This window comes from Megalobrama amblycephala, linkage group LG2, assembly GCF_018812025.1.
Source record: "Megalobrama amblycephala isolate DHTTF-2021 linkage group LG2, ASM1881202v1, whole genome shotgun sequence".
In the NCBI taxonomy this organism is placed as follows: domain Eukaryota; kingdom Metazoa; phylum Chordata; class Actinopteri; order Cypriniformes; family Xenocyprididae; genus Megalobrama; species Megalobrama amblycephala.
Genome location: NC_063045.1, coordinates 27,731,336 through 27,748,290, shown reverse-complemented (window position 1 = coordinate 27,748,290; position 16,955 = coordinate 27,731,336). Strand labels below are relative to the sequence as shown.

General features: G+C 37.6%; 1 protein-coding gene across 1 annotated transcript in view; it reads left to right on the top strand.

The window, feature by feature from the left end:
• armh3 (armadillo like helical domain containing 3) overlaps window positions 1–16,955 on the top strand; it is a 65,415-nt gene that overhangs the window by 40,831 nt on the left and 7,629 nt on the right. Inside the window, exons 17-25 of the mRNA XM_048169144.1 lie at window positions 3,071–3,129; window positions 3,216–3,281; window positions 4,126–4,195; window positions 4,299–4,359; window positions 7,993–8,081; window positions 8,477–8,559; window positions 8,683–8,809; window positions 8,892–8,967; window positions 12,859–12,937. Of these exons, the coding sequence (XP_048025101.1) occupies window positions 3,071–3,129; window positions 3,216–3,281; window positions 4,126–4,195; window positions 4,299–4,359; window positions 7,993–8,081; window positions 8,477–8,559; window positions 8,683–8,809; window positions 8,892–8,967; window positions 12,859–12,937 (710 nt within the window). The remainder of the gene's footprint in view (window positions 1–3,070; window positions 3,130–3,215; window positions 3,282–4,125; window positions 4,196–4,298; window positions 4,360–7,992; window positions 8,082–8,476; window positions 8,560–8,682; window positions 8,810–8,891; window positions 8,968–12,858; window positions 12,938–16,955) is intronic.

Here is a 16,955-nt window from a genome sequence, read left to right as displayed (position 1 = left end):
ACCCTTGTTTTTCAAACGGGAACGAGGAACCGAAAGAAGCAACTGATTTGATGAGCAAAGAGATCTCACTGCAGAATATGGTTGAAGGAGATCGACAATGTACTGTGGTGCTAGACCATGCAAGGCTTTATAAACACAGCAAAACCTTAAATTCGACTCTGTATTCAATTGGTAACCAGTGCTGGAACGGGTGATGTGCTCTCTCTTTCCTGTACCTGCTAGAAGTCTAGCTGCTGCATTTTGAACTAATTGCAAGCGATGAAGAGTGGATTTAGGCAAACCTACATATAAGGAATTGCAGTAGTCCAATCGTGATTTGATAAGTGCATGAATCACTAATTCTTTTTTGAAAGAAACTGTTTTAGTTTGGCAGTAGACAGAAGATGAAAGAATATTCCTTTAAGATGGAATAAAGGGCAAGGTACTGAGAGAATGTGCAGCTCAGCTGAAGGGTGTGTTGACACAACTCTTTCACCTGTCTCTTGATTTGAGCGTTGTTCCGCAGGCCTGGAAGGAATGTACCATCACCCCTGTACCAAAAAAAGGCACATGCTAAGCAGCTTGTGGACTACAGGCCAGTGGCTTTAACATCTGTGCTCTGTAAATGCATGGAGAGAGTGGTTTGTCAGCAACTCTCCCAAACAGTGTCTGATAAACTTGATCCGTTGCAATTTGCTTATCGAACTGGGCGCGGAGTTGAAGATGCCACTCTTACTCTGTTGGACAGGGCTGTAAAGCATTTGGCCTCGGCAAATTCAAGTGTCAGGATTTTATTTATGGACTTTTCTTCTGCTTTTAGCACTGTGAATATAAACACACTTTTAATGCGTCTGGAGGAATTACAAGTGCATCATACCCTGATCTTATGGATTAACAGTTTCTTACAGGATCGCCCTCAACATGTGCTGGTGAATGGTAGAAAGTCTGAAAATGTGGTTTTGAAAACTGGTCTCCCACAGGGATGTGTATTATCCCCAATTCTTTTCTCAATTTACACAAATGAGATAACCTGTTATGATGATAATTTGATGCTCATAAAATATGCTGATGACATGGCACTGGTGGGATGTGTGAAGGATAGCCAATCACTGGACAGTTATTTTAACTTTGTTAATGTTTTTACATCTTGGACAGAGCAGAGTTCCTTGCAGCTTAATATAAATAAAACTAAGAAAATGTGTTGTGATATTTGGGTACAGAGACTGACTCCCAGTTTATTTTTGGAAAGCATTCAGATAGTCTCTTTAAGAAGGCTTACCAACGTCTAGGCTTACTGAGGAAACTGAGAAGTTTTAATATTGAAAAAGACATTTTGATAGTTGTGTATAAATCTCTTATTGAGTCTGTGCTCACTTTTAACATGGTTTCCTGGTTTAATTCTCTCTCAGTTAAATGTAAGAACAAACTTTTAAGGATTGTAAACATGGCTGGTAAAATTATTGGAGCAAAACAAGTATCTCTGTCCGACCTCTATACTGCTGCAGTAAAAAGAAAGACCTCCATCAGGTAGAAGGTACAAAGTACCCCTGATTAAAAAGACTAGGTATAAGAAGACCTTTGTTCCGACAGCCATTGATATTTTAAATAGGATTGTAAGATGAGTTGTTGTTGTGGTTGTTGTGAAGTTTGGAAATTAATGTTTGTGTTTTTTTTTTTTTTTTCTTTTCTTTTTGTTGAGCCTTGTCTGAAGACAATTTTCTACCCCTGTGGGGCTAGACAATAAAGCTTTTGAATTTGAATTTGAATTTGAATAACAGCACTTATTTATTTATCAAATAGTAAGTCAGAATCAAAGATGACACCCAGATTCTTGACTCTGTTGTGTTAAAGACAGGGTACCTAACTGATTTACAATATTAGCGACTCACAATGAAGAGCCAAAAACAATGGTCTCAGTTTTATCCCCATTAAGCTTGAGGAAGTTTTCAGACATCCACAACTTTACTTCCTCAAAGCAGGAGATGAGATTATTTATGGAGCTACCATCGTTAGGCTTGACAGGGAGATAAAGTTGTGTATCGTCCACATAACTGTGGTAAGAGACACCATACTTCTGAAAAATAGAGCCTAGAGGAAGCATTTATAGAGAAAAAAGTAAGGAACTTAAAATGGAGCCTTGTGGGATGCCACATGTAATCAGTGTTGAAGATGAGTTGTGATTACCAGTGCTGACAGAAAAGGTTTGCCCTTTGAGATATGAGGAAAACCAGCTTAATGCAAACCCCTGGATACCAACCACTCTCTCAAGACGGTTTAACAGATTGGAATGATCTATCATGTCAAATGCTGAGTTCTAAAATAATTAAAATAACACCATTGCCAGAATCCAAGGAACACAGAATATAGGATATAAAAAATAAGAAAAATCTTTTTCTTACACAAACACATTGCTTCACTTCAGAAGGCCTTTATTAACCCCCAGAGCCATGTGGAGTACATTTATAATGAATGGATGCACTTACTTTGAGCGTCAAACTCATGACCCCAGTTTGCCATTATAAAGCTTGATAGCGTCAGGGTGCTTATTAATATAACTCTGATTGTATTCGTCTGAAAAAAAGAAGTCATATACACCTAGGATCGCTTGAGGGTGAGTAAATCATGGGGTAATTTTAATTTTAAAGTGAACTAATCCTTCAACCCAGGTGAAAAAAAAGTACACTTCCATAATGTACTTAAAGTGCTCTATAAAAAATGTATTTAGTTACCACTTGTAGTACACTTGAATAATTTTTTTTAATACAGAGATAGTATGCTAAAAGCATATTTTAGTTCATATTCATGATGTCTCAAAATAGCACAGTTGAGTACACTTATATGTTCTTAAGATTATCTTAATATACTAAAAATTCTTCATTAGTACTTCTTAAGTACAAAATTAGTGTGCAAAAATTGAGCACTCTAAGTACATCAAGGAAGTGTACTTTTTTCACCTGGGAAGCACTTAATGCCTTAAAATGCTGCCTACATAGAAAGCTCACTAGATTTTTGTAATGGAGCCATTTATTTATCTTATTTTTTTATCATGATTGTGCACGTCTCACAATAGTTTTTCTCTGTATATTCTCAGATGAACACAGACTCAACAGTGCCCGCCTTTGCCTCATCATTCTGACCTGTATAGCTGAGGTAATGCATTTTATTTTTTTATTTTTTTATTTTTTGTGAACGATTTTCTCCTTTGACCATTTGTCCTCTTGCTGTCTTTTTAATAGGACCAGTATGCTGATGCCTTTCTCCATGATGATAACATGAACTTCAGGGTCAACTTGCACAAAATGGTAAGAGTCTTTGCTCAGGTCTCATTTCTCTGGTGTATAAGTAGCTGAATCCAAATGAAGACAATGTTTCTGGCATACAAACAAGCCAACTGCCTTGCCCCTTTGTTACATCCAATCCTTTATTAAATGGTACGTCCCAGCTTCGCTGCTGCGGTAAATCTATTTAAATAGCTCCCGTATATCCATGTGAAAGCAGCCCACCTGTGCAGTCTAACTCTTATGCTTTTGACTGAAATCAACCTTGTCTAAGTCAACCAAGTCAAAAATGTAAAAAATAAAGCCCATTCAATGAATGTCATTGTTGTTTGGACTTTTTTCTTTGGTTGAAGTCATATCTTCAGTAGGGCTGGGACAATAAATCGATGCATCATGTGTTTCTGAGATTTTTTGAATGCATCGTGATTCTGTCTTGAATCGATTCTGAGCTTAGTTTTTTACAGCAGATGGCGCTCACGAATGCTCACGAAGAAGAGCGCTTCTGCATTTATCTGAGTCTGAGAATGTTCTTGCAACTCAGAATGCTTTTATGATGCAAGATTATTGTAAACAGCCCACTGCAAACACCCTTATAATTGGCTTCTACCTTTTTGAACTTTATGAATGATTATTTTATAGAAAAGTGCAAGCAGCGGATGGCTGTTTCTAAAGCATGCAGTGCCATCTGCTGTTAAAAACCAAACTCCGAATCGATTTGAGAGAGAATCGCGATTCATTCAGAAAATCTCAGAATCAATCCAGAATCTTTTCTCGATTCGCGAATCGCGATGCATTGATTTATTGTCCCAGCTCTTCTGACATCTTACTGATGTCAAATGTATTCTTACTGACATCAAATGCATTTCAGCCCATGAGGCACCGGAAGAAAGCCGCAGATAAGAACATCCCCTCCCGACCTTTAGTGTGTGCAGTTCTGGGTGAGTTGAGCGTTCAGAACTAGGGATTCATTGTGATTTCTTTTGTGAATGATTGTATGTATGATTTTGTGAATGTTTATATGAGTATTCTTTGTCTTTGCAGATCTGATGGTCGAGTTCATTGTTACTCATATGATGAAGGAATTTCCTATGGATCTCTATGTGTGAGTTTCCATTTAATATGAAAAATAATTCACACCTGGGTTTTAATGCAGTCATGATGCGAAGTGAAATAATAAATTGGCCTGGAGTCAATTATTCTGCTTATACTACGGTTACCAAGCCTTAAAGTCCCTCTGTAGTCAATAATTTTATCCCTTAAAACTCATCTTTGATCACCATATTGACGTATTTAAATGTTTTTCCTGTGGAAATAATTTCTTCATGTCTTAAAATAGCTTGAATGTAACTCTAAACCCTTGCTTCATTTAGTATACGTGGAACCATGAATATGCAAATTAGTCCCCGCCTCCACTCAATCACTCCAACTTGGACTACCTGATCCACTCGGTCAACTTTACTGTAGTAAATGCTACACGATGGCAAGTGGAAACACTGGTTTAATTCAACCATATAGGTTTGAACCAGAAACTGATTCAGAAGATGAAGAGGAAAAGTGAATTATAAAGGTTCGTCTACAAGTCAATGTGTCAGAATGGTAATTCTTTTTAAGTATTGCTCTCAACGTCTGACACATAACAGTACTTGATATATAATTAGCCATTGGCTTGACTACGTTATCAAACAGCTAATGATGTGTTGCTAATGTTACACAAACTATGTTCCCGTTCGCCATCTCAGTCTGTCTTCAAAAAATCAGCATCCTTAGAAACGCTTTGAACAACTCAGAGTGTCAGTGGAGAAAGGCATAAGGTTCATCATAACATTGTAGTATAAATAATTCACCAGCTATATTGCTAAATGTACCCGATTTTTTTTATATCAACAGTAAAATATAGCAGGATAACCTGGCTTCTTTAAGGAGAAAATACTCAGCAATGGTGTTGACTGTTGAATTTGCACATGGTTTGTCTTAAATCATTTTAAAGGGGTCATGAATTGAGGAATCAAATTTTCCTTGAGCTTTTGACATATAACAGGTCATCATACTACAAGAATATCCTGTAAGTTTTAGAGTAGTAGGTAAATGACAGACATGACGCTAACAATGGATCGAGCAACAGTGATAAACATGCCTTTGAAGAGTGCAAAATGTTGTGCAGTGTCAGGTTGTGGGAAAAAAACAGTAGCTGCATTGGATTTGCAGAGAGCCTGAAATTAAAAAAAGCCTGAAATTAATGGTGCAACACACTTATGTGAGTAAAAAAGTTTTTACTGTGTCACTATTGCTTTGTTAAAGATCGTTTGATATGTACGGATTATGTGTACATGTCTAACCAAAATCACCAGTGACCAGTGATTTCTAATATGTAATGATTCATGTACAGTCAGATGTTCTTTGTCTCAAAATCGTTTGTCAGTAAATCAAAACAGTGACTGAATTGTCAACTTCTCATTGTTTCTCTTAGTAGGATGAAAATAATATTATTTAAACTGTGATTGAATTTTGTATAGAAAGCAATCAAAGAATGCTCCCTTTACAATCGCTGGAGCTGTCAATCAAACAAATGCGAGTTTATCAGTGACTGAGTTTTGGACTCTTGCCAAAACTCCCATTAGAATCAACAAATCTCTTATTTAAATTGTGTTTGCACTGTTAGTTATGATAAAAGCATTTGTTAGTGTGCAAAAATTGTTACAATGACGAGATCACTGCATTCATGCGCTCAAAATGTCTGTGATCGTCTACATGCTCATCACTGCAACCTTTTAAGCTACAATCTAAATATATTGCTATAATCAACACTTTTCACGATTAGTAAACCTTGAGAACTGTAAAAACATGCTGAAAGTACTTAACTTTTTTTTAAAGGTGCCATCGAATGAAAAATTGAATTTACCTTGGCATAGTTGAATAACAAGAGTTCAGTGCATGGAAATGACACACAGTGTCAGAGTCTCAAACACCAGTGTTTCCTCCTCCTTATATAAATCTCATTTGTTTAAAAGACCTCCGAAGAACAGGCGAATCTCAACATAGCACCGACTGTTACGTAACATTCGGGATCATTAATATGTACGCCCCCAATATTTGCATATGCCAGCCCATGTTCAAAGCATTACACAAGCCAGTATTAACGTCTGGAGCAGCACAGCAGAATCATCAGACTAGGTAAGCAAGCAAGGACAATAGTGAAAAATGGCAGATGGAGCAATAATAACTGACATGATCCATGATATCATGTTTCATTAGCATGTTGCTAATGTACTGTTAGATGTGGTTAAAGTTACCATCGTTTCTTACTGTATTCACGGACACAAGAGCCGTCGCTATTTTCATTTTTAAACACTTTCAGTCTGTATAATGCATAAACGCAACTTCATTCTTTAGAAATCTCTCCAACTGTGTAGCATTAGCTGTTAGCCACGAAGCATAGCCTCAAACTCATTCAGAATCAAATGTAAACATCCAAATAAATACAATACTCACATGATCCAATGCATGCATGCAGTATGCATGACGAACATTTGGTAAATATCCATTTGAGGGTTATATTAGCTGTGTGAACTTTGTAAATGCACTTTATAATAGTCGAGAGCTAGAGGGGCAGGGAGCGAGATGATTTAAAGGGGCCGCACGCTGAATCGGTGCATAGTTAATGATGCTTCAAAATAGGCAGTTAAAAAAATTTATTAAAAAAAATCTATGGGGTATTTTGAGCTGAAACTTCACAGACACATTCAGGGGACACCTTAGACTTATATTACATCTTGTAAAAACTGGTTCTAGGGCATCTTTAAAATTATGACAATTTTTGATGTAAAAATCATACTAACATTATAAGTGCACCCCAGGAAACATAATAAAACAATGCAGTTCATGACCTCTTTAAAAACGCCACATTGACATATTAACAACATTGAAACTTGATTTTAACCACAGGGGGTCTTTAAGACATTGTTCAGATGTTTTATTTCAAGACATGTCAGGTTTTTGTCCTTTTGTGTGTAATAATTTCTTAGGATATCAACCCAAGCCTCCGTTACTAATTCCAAAATATAATTTTAGAGCTATAATGGGGGCTTGAGCCACTGAAATGCAAAATAATGCAGTTATTGGATCGATCGATTGAAGCGTGAGTCTGTTCATCTCTCAGTTGGCAGCATTGTCTCTAATAAGGAATCTGTAAGTTTAACTGCTTCAAGAACAGCAATGTTACTACCTTGATGCTGAGAAAATGCCATATAGCTTTTCAACTGCAAAACTATTTTATTGATAGAGTTGCAGGGCAGTGCTGACAGCAAGTTTCTGTGCGCATGAACATTTCTGTCTGTGTGTCTGTACTGTATGTGTGTGTATTTATATGGGAGAGAGAGGGGAGAAAAAAAAGCATGCTTTTCATAGATGAAATGTAATTTTGTAGAAAAAACATAGAAATTGTTTGTCATTTTTATCCTATTCTTTGTTATATCTGTTTGCTTGTTCATTGTCTTTGTGGGTTTTGGTTCATTTGTTTTTGTAGGCTGTAAGAACCTTTGAAATAGCATTTGGCGAAATGGACCTTCCTGGAACTACTTTAGCTTTGTGTTTACTGGAAAATAATTGCACACCTTAGAACGTTCGTCAGCCAATCAGATTCAAGCATTCAACAGCCCCATAGTACAAGCTGTTTTAAACACTGCAATGCTTAGATAAATGTGGATATGGTGAGAATGAATTGTTTTATTTATTTTAGGCGCTGCATTCAAATAATTCACAAACTGATCTGCTACCAGAAAAAGTGCAGAATTAGACTGCACTACACATGGAGAGAACTCTGGTCAGGTATGATCAATACAGTGTAAACAAAACCAGACCAGTTGAAATGCATTCTGTTTTTTGTTGTTGTTTGTCTGTTTTTGTTTATAAGTTATTTCATTTATTCTTCTCTTTTGTTTTTTCTTCTGTTTATTTTTTTCTTTTCTTTTCAATGTATTTTTATTTTTTATTTTTTCTTTGCTTTTGTTTACTTTTTCCTTATGTTTTTGTTCTTCTTTACGTTGTTTTTTCTTTTGTATAAAGCAGATATATATATATATATCTGCAACCCGTAATAATGAATCTGCTAATGATCATCTAAATCTGTGCTAACAGTTGTGTGGAGTCACAGGTCAAAATAGTGATTACTTTTATGTGAAATCATAAAACCGCTTCAGATGGCCCTGTCGATTGTTTTCCAGCTCTCATTAACCTTCTAAAGTTCCTGCTGTCTAATGAGACCGGCCTTCTGGCAAAGCACAATATCTTCCAGCTGGCACTTCAGGTAAACCACACTCACTATGAGTGAACCTTTGTCACATCTTTAAGTACGATACAATTGGGGTTTACATTTCACACTCTAGGAACATTTACATTTCCTGTCTGTCCATTTTCATTTCATTTTTAGGTGGTGAACCTCTTTAATATGTTCATCACATATGGAGACACATTTCTGCCCACCCCCAGCAGTTATGATGAGCTGTATTATGAGATTATACGCATGCATCAGGTGTTCGATAACCTCTACTGCATGGGTAAGTCAACACTCCTGCTGTGTACGTGCTTATTTTTATTCATAATTACTAATGCACTAACCTGATCTTCATGTCGCCACAGTGCTGAGAGTCTCCACCAATGCAGGCCAGTGGAAGGAGCCTGCTAGTAAAGTTACTCATGCTCTTGTCAACGTCAGGTAAGTTTATTGAACCTTTAGACTATACATACATCATCAGAGATGGCAGAGAGTCTCTGCCATCTCTGGCTCACGGCCAATTTTCAGTAATTTATTCATTCCAGTTATTCATATAATTATTCATTATTCATTCCAGTGTCTGTTTAGCTTTAAAACACAAGCCCTGTAATTTTTGATGAGAGCAAGCCCTCACACATCGCACAGTGTGAAATACAGACTAGGGCTGCAACTAACGATTATTTTGATAATCAATTAGTTGGCAGATTATTTCTTTGATTAATCAGATAAACAGGCCTTTTTTCTTTTTCTTTTTTTTTTTTTTGACAAAATGCACTATTCCACATCCTGCCCAATGCTGTCCTTCAGACAAATGTACCAACTGAATGTTATGAAAACATATATAGTGAATATATCTATATCTATGCTATATACAAAATGTGCAAAAGAGCTAAGCAAGATAATAATAAAGAAAGCAAAAAGACAAACTCAGTGTTAACAGATAAGAGGAATGTTCTGCAGTAAAACACACATTCACTCTGGACACAGTAACCTCTTACTGTCATTTCTTTATCCTGTAAATCTAAGAAACGTCCTACATTTATATTCAATTACACGTTGTTATCCCTTTACAGTTACCACTCTCATAAAATACTTGAATTACATGTTGACTTTTAAACCGAAATTTAATGTCCAACAACAGATATTTTAGCAAAATCAATATTTTTGCGCTGAATATTAATTCTCTCCCTCTCTAATGCATCCAGTCAGTTTGATGTGCATGTGTGCGCTGGCGCTCATTCAGTAAAGTCTGAAGTTTAACACAGACTGTCAGGATGAGCCTTCATGCAAAACTGAAATATTTGCATGAATTTATAACACTTAAAGATAAGGATATAACCATAAAATTCAAGTTTTGCACTGAGGAAACATATCACACATTAAACAGCACATGCATTTGTCAAAGCGCCTGACAGCCATGTTAAACATTACACTGATGCATTAGCTTGAAGATGTATTTTGTCCATAGAATTGCATTATTCAGTGCTGTAATTTGCTAATGTGGTGAAAGTTTTCCATGCACGGTGGGCAGATGCGACTAATTGATAATGACATTTGTTGATGATTTTCATTATCGATTATTATGGATTTTATTGATTGTTTTTTTTTTTTTTTTTTTTTTTTTTTTTTTTGCTTCCCCATGTGATCCTGTTTAGTATCACAACTTGACATATCTAAAACATAAACAAGTTTCTATTGTTTTTTTTTTTTGTTTTTGTATTTTTGTGTGCTTTGGTGTGCATAAATTTATGAATTTACCTTGAAAAAAGCTTGTAGAAATTATAGTTTTGTGAGAATCAACCTTCAGTCTGATGGTTTACTTTGCTGAATATAGCTAATGATGTCAAAATAAACATGTTAAACATGATAAATGATGTATGCTTAATTTCACAATACGTATGCGATTAATTGCGATTAATTAATGGCAAATTATCATACAAAAGTGAGCGATTAATCACCGTTATAACCCATAAGTGTTATAAGGGGTATTTTAGGTATAACATTTGTTATTGTAGGTTGCTCCATACCCGAGACAAACAGTAGGATGCGTTCCAATGTTGCAATGCAAGCGTTTATTGTTACAAAGGCCAAGGTGAGAAAAGTAAAGGGAGGATAAATGAAAGATAAAGAAAATTATTTACAGTATTTACAATTCCCCAGGTCAGTTTGGGGATTAATCCAACACACAAAAAAGGGGAAATGGGACACAGGTGTCACCAAATCAAAGAAATAAATAAAAGCAAAACAAGCCCTGTTCTAGCTAGTGAATAAGTATATAGTCTCTCTAACAAAACAAAAAAAAGAAAAGAAAAGACACCCTGACTACACTACACTAACACACAAAACAAAACGTACAGTGGGTGGTTTTCACCCCTAACCTAATAAAAATGTCCAGTACCTACGTGTGCGAAATTTACATCTTGTGACATACTTACCTGTCCACTCTTCCCCAGTGTTAAAAATAAATTGAGAACCAGCAATACAGTACAAGAACTGTAACTAACATAACCAAACAAGTAACAGGCAGATGGGAAAACAACCAGAACAAAATCACAATGACGAACAACACAAGGAATTGACAATATCAAAAGTTAGTATGCACAGTAACAGGCCAAAAAGCAGCGTACAATGGGGGGTGAATAATTGGCATACGGCGATCTTTTAAACTGACCGGAACAACGGGATTGGTTTTGATGTCAGCGGGTGGACTGTGATTGGTGCCAGTCTCCGCCAAGAGGAATCTAAGAGAGAGAAAGAGAGAGAGCGTGCTGTTCCCACAACACAGGGACGTAACAATCGCGATTACAATTTTTAATCTATTGACAGCCTATAGTGGCTTAAGAATGGGAACGTTAATGTCTTTGAGTGGCCAAGTCAGAGCCCTGACTTAAAGGCTTAGTTCACCCAAAAATGAAATTTCTGTCTTATGAAATTACTCACCCTCATGTCGCTCCAAACCCGTAAGACCTTTGTTCATCTTCAGAACACAAATTAAGATATTTTTTATGAAATCAGAAAGGTTTTTATATCCCCCATAGAAAGCAATGTAATTACCGTTATCCATGGTCCAGAAAAGTAGTAAAGACATTGTTAAAATAGTCAACATGGCTACAGTGGTTCAACCTTAATGTTATGAAATGACGAGAATACTTTTTGTGCACAAACACAAAACAAAAATAATGACTTTATTCAACAATCTCTTCTCTTGCCTGTCAGTCTCCTACGCAGTTGATGCAGTGTGGCCATGAATTTTTTCGCTTTATTTTATCCTTAATTAATCACACCAAATTAACACATTAAATCGACAGCCCTACTTGTAATATAAATCAATAAGATCTTTGTAACAGTATAACAGATACTTACTTAAAATATTTGTTTTCACTCTGCATTTCCCTATATGATTTAGTATGATATTTAAATGCTTAATATTATGATCAAAGCTCTGTAGTTTTTATTGTGGGGGCAAAATGATGATTGAGAGATCAACAAATAAACCTTCCTTATAAAAATCTGCAGATTTCACATCAAAAAGACACATAAACCAAAAGCTGCAGGTGGACGTTTTTCTAATTATAATAAAAGGCCTTTTACTTGCTAAAAAGCATAAACTATCAATCAGACGAAAGATCATGTTGATCATTTATAGGCCGTAGTTTGCATATCAAATATGATACAATAGGCTGTATAGGGTTCATTTTAAATAATTTTCACATTAAATATCAAGATAATTTATTTATCTTGTAGTTTGATTTATCATAGTTTTTAAAATGTAATACTTTTTGTTATTAACTAGAATATTATAAAAAATAACATTGAAGTCCTCCCTATAAAAAGCCATGAATATGTCTATAAAAGGCAAAAATTTATGATAGTTTAATTAAAGTTACTTTTTTTTTTGTCTAATTATATAATGTATATTAATTTGCATACCAGTTATGCTTTAGTCTATGACTAACATTGGATAGCTTTGGTACAATGTGTGTTTTTTTTTTTTGTGCGTTTTATATGGTTTGGGGCGCAGTGAATAAATTATTGATTTTAGAGTCTAAGGTAATGTGGAAGCATTCTCTGGGCTTTCAGAGATGTCACCATGTGTTTGTGCCGCACAAAAGAAGTCGACTGTTGTTGCTTTTTTAAAAGCATACATAATGCAAATATTACAGCATACTGTTTAAAGAACCACACCTTTGAATTTCTATGTAACTCTACCTTTTATTCTCACCCAGGCATGTCATAGGACGGCTAATATGCCATTTTTTTCAATGCAGATCACATACTCAAGTATATCAAATATCTCATTTTGCCTGTTTTTATTTGTTTGTGTACTTTCAGAGCAATTATTAACCATTTCAATCCTAAGATTGAGTCATACGCTGCTGTGAACCACATCTCCCAGCTCTCAGAAGATCAGGTAACTGAATACATTCACATCAATTTCACTGGGTTTGACGGTCATATAACATTAACATATCCTTGTATTTTTGTAATATTATGTTTTATTATAATTGATTATAATGTTGCCATCTATTAATACAGTACTGTTTGAATGTTTGCGTTCGGTATGATTTTTTTAAAAGGAATTCATACTTTTATTCAGCAAGTAAGCATTAATCAAAAGTCTAAATAAAAAGATTTCTATTTCAAATAAATGCTGTTCTTTTTAACTTTATATTCATCAGGTTAATCCTGAGAAAATATATCACAGTTTCCACAAAAATATGAAGCAGGAAAAACGTCTCGGGTTACTGGCGTAACCTGTATTCTCTGAATAGGTTCACTCGATGCTGCGTAGCTATGACGCAATGGGAATGCCCTCTGGGTGTGCCGATTGTCTGAAGCCTGTATTGAATCACGCCAATACATTGGCTGATGGCGCAATGCTCTTACGTCGCCATCCTATACTGACAAACGCACCATCTGCACCTCAGATTTCTCTGCCGAAAAAGGCTACTTGTCGGCAGCGCGAGGAGCTTGGCAGCGGACGCAGCATCTCGTTCCCTATTCAGAGAATATAGGCTACGCCAGTACCCCGAGACGTTCTCTTTCATAGGTTCACTCGATGCTACGTAGCTATGACGCAATGGGAACGATATACCAAACATGCCAAGCTAAAGCGCTGCTATATCTGGCACGATGAAAATCCAGATAGCAACCATGGCCGGTTCAAACGGACAGAACTTGGGAACCCGGAGCCATATCGAGATCCAAACTATAAAAGTTTTATAGTTTCATCAGAGGCGAAAGGAGGAGGATGGAATGAGTGAAGGGTGATAACTTAAGAGCGAAATGGTGTAGACAAGACCTTGGGCACATATCCTTGCCTGGGTCTTAAGGTTACCTTAACTAGACCAGGGGAGAAGTCCATGCAAGCCTCGCTAACAGAGAGAGCTTGCAAATCCCCCACTCGCTTTAAAGAAGTTAGAGCCAACAAAAGAGCAACCTTAAGAGTCAGAATCCGCTCTGGAGCTGACTCCAAGGGCTCAAAAGGAGCCTCCATTAAGTCCTCCAGGAAAGCAGACAGATCCCAAGAGGGAATTCCAGGGGGGCGTGCTGGCTTCAGGCACCGAACCTCACGCATAAATGAGGCTAAGGCTGGTTGAACGCTGCACGCCGAAACGCGCTGGGTAGTGGATGTGACAGAGCTGGAAGAGGAGAGCGAGTGAGACGACCAAGGGCTCCCCAAACCGTATTCGGTGGGGGATGAACCGGGTCACTTCTCCTACTGGTGGACTCCTTCCTATGTGAGGAGCGCACTCTGGGTAAAGAAGAGGAGGGGATAGAAGAGTCCCTAACTCTCCTGGGCATAAACTGCCTGAGAGCAGCTGACTGGGACTTGGTGGCCTGAAATTTGTCAACCACAGTGTTGACCGCCTCCCCGAACAAACCAGACTGAGAGATAAGGGCATTCGTGAGGAACACCTTCTCCTTATCTCACATTTTCGTAAGATTGAGCCATAGGTGGCGCTCTGTAGCCACCGAGCCCACCATGGAGCGCCCTATAGCACACACAGTATGTTTCATGTCTCTTAAGCCAAAATCTGTGACCGCTTCCGGCGTCAGACCATCGCCCACGTCCATTTCTTTCAAAACTTCCGCCTGGTAGGCTTGGAAAATGGCCATTGTATGAAGGGTCATGCCAACCTGACCAGCTCCCATGTAGGACTTTCCGAGAAGGGCAGAAGTAGTCCTGCACGGTTTAGATGGAAGGAGGGGTGTGTAGCCAGCGTGTCTTCAATCGCTGGAATGGCAGTATAGCCCTGCTCCACAGAACCAACAAGGTTGGTGAAGTCAGCAGCTGCCACATTAGTCATGCGGGTGGAAAACAGCCGCTTCCAGGATCTGGAAATCTCACTATGCAGATCACTGAAAAAGGGCAGCTTTCTCCGTATTGGCCTAGAATTGGGGCCACTCAAAAACCTATCATCTAGTTTAGACGATTGAGATTTGCGGGTCTTGTCAGGCCAATCAACAACATGCTTTTCTATAGCACGCGAAAGCACGTCATTAAGCTCCGAGTAGGCCGTGGAAGGCCTCGCTTCCTGGCCACCAGACGGGAGAGCATCGGCTGAAGCAGGCCTGAAATCCTCAGAGTCGGACGCTGCGGTGTAAATGACATTGTCTAGCCCGAAGGAAACCATCTTGTATGCCTCCGGGCTAGGGCACAGATAATCATGCGAGAATTCGACCAGCAAAACCCTGTGCGTGTGCTCAGGAGGGGGAGTGAAAACTGCAAGTCTAGAACTGAGAGTTTAGAGAAGGAGATTTTCACAGAATTTACAAGCAGAAGCGCAATGAACAGCCTCACGTGCGTGCGAAAAACCCAAACATTTAACACACTTAAGCCGCGGTCACACTAGACTTTGAAAATGCGAAATTTCTTCGGATGCTGTAACGGTCATGATATGCTATCACGGTCTACAGCGTCTTTATTATAAACATGAATTCAACGTATAACTTAAAGTAATACATATTAAAAATGTAAAAATATAGAACATACTTGACCTTACTGCGAAAATTTAATTCTTTTAATTCAGCCAAGAGGTCATGTCGTGACGAATCGATCTTCTGCTGGTCACACTTCTTCATGTGATGCGAATTCGCAGGTCAGAGTTCACCAAACTTGAACTTTGGAACGCAGTGAAATGCAAATTTTTTTCGCACAAGCTTGCGTTTCCTGTCTGACGCATTCACATGCGTTTGAATGGAAGTCAATGGAATGAAAAGTGTAGTGTGACCGCCCCTTTACTGTGTGGGTTGTCGCTCGCAATGAAGCGAGAACATGGCGGTATAGACCTTATGTAGCCCCATCCCTTTTCAGCACTGCGCTCCTTGTCTTTTGACTTCCAGTTTGTATTTCCACAGCGATCTTACGTATTTATGAATTAACTGCTCATTTTAAAATCTTCCAGGTCTACTGACATTTGTTAAGACATCTGCTTTAAACATAACAATCCTCATGATAACTTTCATTAACTCTACAGCAGGTAAATCCACTTCACCAGCTAATTATTCTTCAACAGCAATGCCATAGAAATATATAGGGCTACCGCAAAAACGGAAGTTCAAAGACAATATTGTAAGGATGGCGGCACGCTTGTTTCTCTGGTAAATAAGGTCTATACAACGACGGAACTCCATGGCACTTCACCACAAGGAGAACTAAGTTCCACTATCGCAGTCGATGAAGTGCAGATGAAGAAACACTCGAATAATAATCCAAAATTCGGGTCAGATAAACCATAGCAGAAGGACTAAAATGGCCACTTTGTGAAGGCAGAGAAATCTGAGGAGCAGATGGCACGTTCGTCAGTATAGAGCGTAAGAGCGTCGGGGCAGCGCCGAAAGACTTCTTTTAAAAATTTTACATTTGAATGGATAGAATATAAGAGAAAAACAGATCATAGTAAAATAAATATATAATAATAAATTAATATAATAAAAGTTTGTGGACTGCTACAGCAACCTGAACAGCCTATCAACTGAAATTTCACCATTACGATCTGGAACACCAGTACTACCACATTTTAGATTATCATTCATTTTGTGCTGGAAATGACTGTGTTGGAAATGACATTAACATATTTAGAACAAAATGACTATAGTTAGCTTTTTTATGTATCTAAATACATCCACACTTTTATATACCTATGTACTGTGATTTACAGTCATATAGGGTCATTCTGTGAAATGAAAGAATTGATTTTGAATCGAAATATTCAAAAAACTCTTTGTGTCTCTGAAGAACCTCTTATAAAAAAAGCAGTTGATTGGGACAGTCACAGGTGTTTGTGGTCACAGGTGTTGCTTAATTACCCTTTGATCTGTAGAGTAATGATGTGCTGGAAGTGAGGTCAGTTTTACAGATGGTTATGCCAGCTGTCACTCGCAATCCCAAATTCCCTTATCTTTTATCTCGCTATACCAGATGC